General features: G+C 47.3%; 1 protein-coding gene across 1 annotated transcript; it reads left to right on the top strand.

The window, feature by feature from the left end:
- The first annotated feature begins 1,717 nt into the window (after positions 1 to 1,717).
- On the top strand, positions 1,718 to 6,521 carry APOF (apolipoprotein F). The gene is made up of 2 exons (XM_072842798.1): positions 1,718 to 3,082; positions 5,556 to 6,521. The coding sequence occupies exon 2, from the start codon at positions 5,558 to 5,560 to the stop codon at positions 6,401 to 6,403; it is 846 nt and encodes a 281-aa protein (XP_072698899.1). The 5' UTR covers positions 1,718 to 3,082; positions 5,556 to 5,557; the 3' UTR covers positions 6,404 to 6,521.
- The last annotated feature ends 651 nt before the right edge of the window (positions 6,522 to 7,172 follow it).

The raw sequence follows: 7,172 nt of genomic DNA, 5'->3' as shown, positions 1-7,172 counted from the left end.
ATCGAGTCCCACACCAGGCTCCCTGCATGGAGCCTGCTTCTCCCTCTGTCTGTGTCTCTGCCTCTCTCTTTCTGTGTGTCTCTCATGAATAAAAAAAAAATCTTTTAAAAAATAAAAACATTTTAAGGTGTACAATTCATTGGCTTTTGTTATATACAAGGTGTTTTGTATTCATCATCACTGTCTAATTCTAGAACATTTTCATCACCCAAAAAAGAGACCACATGCTCATTATGTTAAATAAATAATCACAAGGTACCTGGGTGGTTCAGTCGGTTCGGCATCTGCCTTCAGCTCAGGTCATGATACCTGGATTCTAGGATTGAGCCCTGTGTGGAGCTCCCTTCTCAGTGGGCTGCCCATAAAATCTTTTTTAAAAAAAATCTTTCACTTCTTGGGTTTTTATTTTTGGTCTGTTCCACCTGCCCACCCACCCTGTCCAGCTACTGATGGCTAAGAGGGCTCTTGAGACTGTGATTGGGGCTCTAGGAAACAGATTCTCTCTCCCTTAAATTCTCCCACCCAGGTTCATAGGGCAGATAAAGGTTGAACTGCAGCTGTGGCCAAAGGAGCTTAAGAGAATGAGTCACATATTACATTGGTTTGACCCCCAGAGTACACACTTCCTCATTTTTTTTTTTAAATTTTTTATTTATGGGATCCCTGGGTGGCGCAGCGGTTTGGCGCCTGCCTTTGGCCCAGGGCGCGATCCTGGAGACCCGGGATCGAATCCCACATCGGGCTCCCGGTGCATGGAGCCTGCTTCTCCCTCTGCCTGTGTCTCTGCCTCTCTCTCTCTCTCTCTCTCTCTCTGTGACTATCATAAATAAATAAAAATTAAAAAAAAAAATAAATTTTTTATTTATTTATGATAGTCACAAAGAGAGAAAGAGAGAGAGGCAGAGACACAGGCAGAGGGAGAAACAGGCTCCATGCACCGGGAGCCCGATGTGGGATTCGATCCTGGGTCTCCAGGATCGCGCCCTGGGCCAAAGGCAGGCGCCAAACCACTGCGCCACCCAGGGATCCCCACTTCCTCATTTCTGACCTTGACTCCTACAGTATGACCCTCGTCCCAGTTTCCTCTTCCCTTTCATTCTTGTTCCATTCTACCCGCAGAATTCTTTTTTTTTTTATTTTTATTTTTATTTATTTATGATAGTCACAGAGAGAGAGAGAGGCAGAGACACAGGCAGAGGGAGAAGCAGGCTCCATGCACCGGGAGCCCGACGTGGGATTCGATCCCGGGTCTCCAGGATCGCGCCCTGGGCCAAAGGCAGGCGCCAAACCGCTGCGCCACCCAGGGATCCCCCTACCCGCAGAATTCTTTTAAAATGTGGTTCTGAATGGGAGAAATGGTCTCCCATTTCTTTCGGGACAGTCTGGATTTGGAATAGCATGATTTGATCGCATAGCCTCAACCACCTTATTTTATGTCATGCCCATATTTTACACTGTCCTTCCCTCTCCCCCCCCCCCCCGCCTTTATTTTATTTTTTTAAAGTAATCTCTGTGGGCAGCCCCGGTGGCTCAGCAGTTTAGTGCCCCCTTCAGCCCGGGGTGTGATCTTGGGGACCTGGCATCGAGTCCCACGTCGGGCTCCCTGCATGGAGCCTGTTTCTCTCTCTGCCTGTGTCTCTGCCTCTCTCTCTCTCTGTGTGACTATCATAAATAAATAAAAATTTTTTAAAAAAATGGAAGACTCTGACAGGATCCAAAAACTTCTCTAAGCTATACAGAAGCAGTGGAGTCTTGTGCTCCATGGATTTAGGGTCCAGAAATTTCAGGCAACAGTAATGAATGCCTCTAAATCCAGTTCTTCCTTTTTCCAGTTTTAGGATTGTGTCCCAGGCGATCCCTGAAGACTTACTCCTTTTGTTCTAGAGAACTTCCCCTTCCTCCCTGCCCCAATTTCTTTATGCTCATTAGGGGCCCCTCCTGGGACTGAGAGGAGTAAGAAGGAACCTGGGATTTGTTCACTGGCCTAATGCCTTTGGCTGTCTGCCAGAAATAGGCTAGAGCACCTGAGAGGAAACTGTATGGCAAAATGTGGGATTTTTTTTTTTAAGTATTTATTTATTCATGAGAGACACACACACAGGCAGAGGGAGGAGCAGACTCCATGCAGGGAGCCCGACGTGGGACTTGATCCCAGGTCTCCAGGATCACAGCCTGGGCTGAAGGCGATGCTAAACCGCTGAGCCACCCGGGCTGCCTAAAATGATGGGCTTTTTGTATCAGTTTTCAGAAGGTACCATATGCCAACATTCCCTATTTTCCAGATTATGATTTCTCATATAGACTCCTAGAAATGAGAAACGAAGATCAATTCCTATAGTTCTAATAAAGGCTTACAAAGAGGCACTGTCAGGGTAATGAATGTGGTTAGTTGTATTGCGCTGTAATAACAAGACAAAAACAAAAGTTGCTCTGGTTTTGGTCTGACATGCCAATAGGTTCTATTTTCACATTTTTCTACCTGGTAAGTCCATTGAATAAGAACTGTTGGCGGTGGGAGCACCTGGGTGGCTCACTGGGTTAAGCATCTGCCTTTGGCTCATGATCTCAAAGTCCCAGGATTGAGCCCTGCATCAGGCTCCTCCCTCAGAGGAAAGTCTACTACTCCCTCTAACACTCCTCCCTCTCGTGCTCAATCTCTGTCTCAAATAAAATATTGAAGAAAACAACACTATTTTGGGGGCTCCACTCAGAATCATTGACATCCCTGCCTTTTGCCTCCCTGCTTCCCCAGAGGAGACTGGGGAATTTTTCCTGATCTGGGTTTGGGTCTAGAGAAATCCTTAGGTGACAGGGATATGAGGCAGGAAAAGCAGTAGCTAGAAAGGGCGATGGCCCATTTGTCAGCATGGGGCAAAGGTGAGGGGGGAAAGTCTGTGCCAGGAACAGGTGGATAAATATTTTTGAACATATGTCCTTCACTGTTTTCAGAAAGGCCAAATTTTTTTTGGCTGGGGTGTAGAGAAGGTGAACTTTAGGAAGCTGTCACTCAGATTAGAGAAGCACTGAGGAAAGCACGGGTTTGGACCATCTTGTTCCTCCGGCTTGTTTCTTTCTGGAGCAGGTGAGGACCACCCACAGCTTGTAAGGGTGGGGACAAAGCTATGTCCAGGGTTATCGAAGTTTCCAAGACAGAGCCACTTCCTAACTCTGACTAGTCTTGGTGTCTCTGCCCCAATCCTTTCCCCATTTCCCACCCCAAGCACTACTTTCATGTTTCCTGTGGGCTATTCCTGCTGACCCCCCATGATCTAGACTGTGCTGTTCCTTTGCCATTTTTTTTTAAGATTTTACTTATTTATTCATGAGAGACAGAGACAGAGAGAGAGGCAGAGGGAGAAGCAGTCTCCATGCAGGGAGCCAGACGTGGGACTCGATCCCGGGTCTCCAGGATCATGCCCTGGGCTGAAGGCGGCGCTAAACTGCTGAGCCACCCGGGCTGCCCTTTTTTTTTTTTTTTTTAAAGATTTTATTTTTATTTATTTATTTATTTTTAAAAAGATTTTATTTATTCATGAGAGACACACAGAGAGAGGCAGAGACACAGGCAGAGGGAGAAGCGGGCTCCATGCAGTGAGCCCAACGTGGGACTTGATCCCGGGACTCCAGGACCACGGCCTGGGCCAAAGGCAGGCACCAAACCACTGAGCAATCCAGGGATTCCTAAGATTTCATTTTTAAGAGATCTCTACACTCAACATAGGGCTCGAACCTAATGACCCCGAGATCAAGAGTCTCGTGTTCTAATGACTGAGCCAGCCAGGCACCCCTTTGTTGTGTCTTGCTGTCCCCATTGACTGTCTTTCCAAGAAATGGCCAGAAAGGAGCCCTGACCTTCCAGCCATCTTTCACGAAAAACAGGCCACCCTCCGAACACACTTTCCAGCCAGATCCCGAGACCTGCCAGGATCTCTGGCACACTGCTCCCTCCTTAGCCCCTCTGGCTGAGTTACCTATCCAACTTAGCTCTGGGGGTGGCCCTGGAGGAGGCTGCTTGCCCGACTGAGGCCCACATTCTGCAGCTTCAGCCTATTAGGATGGGAGGAAAGTGAACTGAACCTCTCCTCCATGAGAGTAAAAAGCACAATGAGGAAAGCATCGGCAATTCTAAGGTCACTGAGGGATCTAGGGGGACCTGCGGGGAAGCTTGAATGAATCCAACAGTCAGCTACTTACCTGTGGAATGTATTGATTGTGGCAGATACACCCGCTGGCGTGATAGATCCACCAGCCACCTGCCATACTGCTAGTGACATAGTTCAAAGATTTTGCTGTCAATATGCCCTAGAGCTGCAGGAATGAGGTTTGGGAGCGTGAGGAAGAATTAGGCAAAAAGCAGGACACCTGGGTGGCTCAGCGTTTGGCGTGATCCTGGAGTCCTAGGATCCAGTCCCGCATCAGGCTTCCCGAGGGAGCCAGCTTCTCCCTCTGCCTGTGTCTCTGCCTCTCTCTCTGTGCCTCTCATGAATAAATAAAATCTTTTTAAAAAATTAGGCAAAAAGCTGAAGAAACCTCTAAGTTAAAAACCTCTCAGTGTCTATGGATGATGACAACGTAACTTAGCAAATGTTCCACAGTTACTCGGAGGTGCTTTATGGGATTCGGGAAGGTGCATTCAGGGATTTGTCAAGGTTTATTTCAGATATTCAATGCCATCTAGGGAATAAGTCTCTTCTTGCAGGACTATGTTCAAGGATGGGACATAGTAAGTAGTTAGAAATGTAGAAGAGCACTCAGGACAGATGTATGTTCTTTATTTCATGCTGCTGAACATGTGACTGGTGTTCGCTTTGCCCCTTTCTACTTAAGACTTCCCAGCCCCTAATTCTTATTCCATTTTGCATTTCCCCCCTTTTCTTTCAGCCATCATATACAGTGCATGTAACATGTACTAAGCACGACAGGTAATTTAACCTTTTTCTCATTCATCCACCCTGTACTAAGTCCCCAATGCTGTAGCTCACTAATTTAATTCATAAACTGAAAAGAGAGATACAATAGAGAATCATAGTACCTAATCTCTCCTGACTCTGGGTCTCCCAGTTCATATCATAAGCTAGAGTGGAAAAGTGACAGGTACATAGGAAATGCCAAAGAACAGGGTTTTAGGTGTCAAGGTCAATGTGTGACAAGGGGACAAGGTTTGAGCAGACAATACAAATGGACAAATATTTGCAGAGATTACCTCTCTTTCTGATTATGGGGGAGAGCAAGTATCTCCTTTCTTCACGTGGCAGAGAAGTGGGCAGACCTGGATCGAGGAGCAACCAAATCTATCAGGACAGTCTCATTTCTCACCTGAACAGTGTGGTATTTTGGGGCCCCTTTATACATGGGTGGAAATAGAGCAGAGGAAGTTTCTGGTGACTTGAAGATGGGGAAGGCCAAGTGGGAACAATTGGGCTGCATTTCCTGCAGAAGTTTGGAGATGATGGATGAAGTGTGCCCTGAGTCATGGGCTCCTTTCAGACCACAGCCCTCAGGGAAATGGTTTTTGTGTTTCTGGTTTATCTCCTCTCCAGTGTACTCTGTTTCAGATATGTGTGGCCTCAGATTCATCATGATACAAGTTGAACTGTTTTTTTGCTACCTCCTGCTGCACCCTGTGGATGTCATTTCACATGGAAACTGGACAAACATTCCCTCATCTTTGAGATCCTGGACACCTTCCTCAGACTCCTTGTCCTGCCAGACTCTGCTCCCAAAGTCCCTGCCTGGCTTCACCTACATGGCTCCTCTGCCCAAGTTCCTGGTGGGCTTGCCACTGGTGATTGCCCTGGAGAAAGCTGGTTGCCAGGCTGATGTCTGGCCCCTGCAACTTCAGCTGTACCGTCAGGGGGGTGTAAAAGCTACACAGATCCTCATCCGACATCTTCAAGAACTCCAGCAAAGGAGAAGCACGGGAAGGGCAGTTTCCATGGATGCCCTGGCCTCTGCTCTACAGCTGTTGGCCAGGGAGCAACCAGGCCCAGAAAGGGCTCGACGCTCCCTTCCTATCAATGACTGTGAGCAGGAGCAGGAGGAAAATGTGCATAATGTAGTCCGGTTGTTTCCAGTAGTGGGAACCTACTACAATCTGGGCACAGCTTTGTACTACGCTGCTCAGAGCTGTTCAGACAAGGCCAAGGAACGAGGCCAAGATGGGCTCGTAGACATGGGTTATGACCTTCTGATGACCCTTGCTGGATGGTCTGGGGGACCCACAGGAGTACTAATCAGCTCCGCACTTAAACCTGCAGTGAAGGCTGGGATTCAACAGTTGATCCAGTATTACTATGAGCAAGAGGCCAACACGGCTCTGCCAGTGATCAGCAGGAAGGCCTTGGGGGGTATCTCAGATGTGGGTGACCTAGAAGAAACAACTACCACGGTGCTTTGGTATTAGTTCAGCTCTCTTATTAGTTTAGGGTTTATTTAATAACTCTGACTTAGATGCCGGAAATGGTAGTCTTGGGATATAAAAGGTGGTGATCACAGAATGAATAAATCTAATATTTTGACAAGCTGTAATGTATATGTGTTCAACATCGAAATCCCTGGTTATCAGGGAAGAAGGCAATGCTCTAAAATGCAGGGATTTTAAAGTCTGGGGTTTGGAGTCAGAAGATTTGGATTTGAATCCAGGCTTCACCTGTAGGAGCCTCAATTACAATTCTTCTCCACACTCAGTTTTTAAAACATCTAAAGTAGATAAATAAAATATGTACTTAAAAAAATAAAATAAAATAAAACATCTAAAGTAGAGGCGTGGGACGCCTGTTGGCTCAGGTCGTGGTCCTGGAGTCCTGCATTGGGCTCCGCATGGCGAGCCTGCTTCTCCCTCTGCCTAGGTCTCTGTGTCTCCCATGAATAAATAAAAATCTTTAAAAAGAAACAAAACGTCTTAAGTAGTGATAATCATTTTCCCTGGATGGGTTTTGTGGAAATTAAAAATGATACAAGGAACGTCAGTGCTTAGCAAGGTACCATCAGTAAACGGTTATTTATTGGCACAGCTCGTCGCTTCCCGCCCCAAAGAATCGACATTCCGGGCCCCTCCGGGAGCGCTGGGAGCCTGCAGCGCCCCGGGCCGGTCTCGGTTTCGCTGCCGCCGCGGGGATTCTCGGAAATCAGCTGCGGCGCCGCGCGGCTGTTCCGTCAATGGGACTCCTCCC

This window comes from Canis lupus, chromosome 11 (assembly GCF_048164855.1).
Source record: "Canis lupus baileyi chromosome 11, mCanLup2.hap1, whole genome shotgun sequence".
Taxonomy (NCBI): domain Eukaryota; kingdom Metazoa; phylum Chordata; class Mammalia; order Carnivora; family Canidae; genus Canis; species Canis lupus.
Note: the sequence above shows the minus strand (reverse complement) of the source record. Positions and strands in the feature narration are given on the sequence as shown.

Coding starts and splice junctions, on each gene's coding strand:
- APOF (XM_072842798.1), top strand. CDS start 5,558: ATGTGTGGCCTCAGATTCATCATGATACAAGTTGAACTGTTTTTTTGC.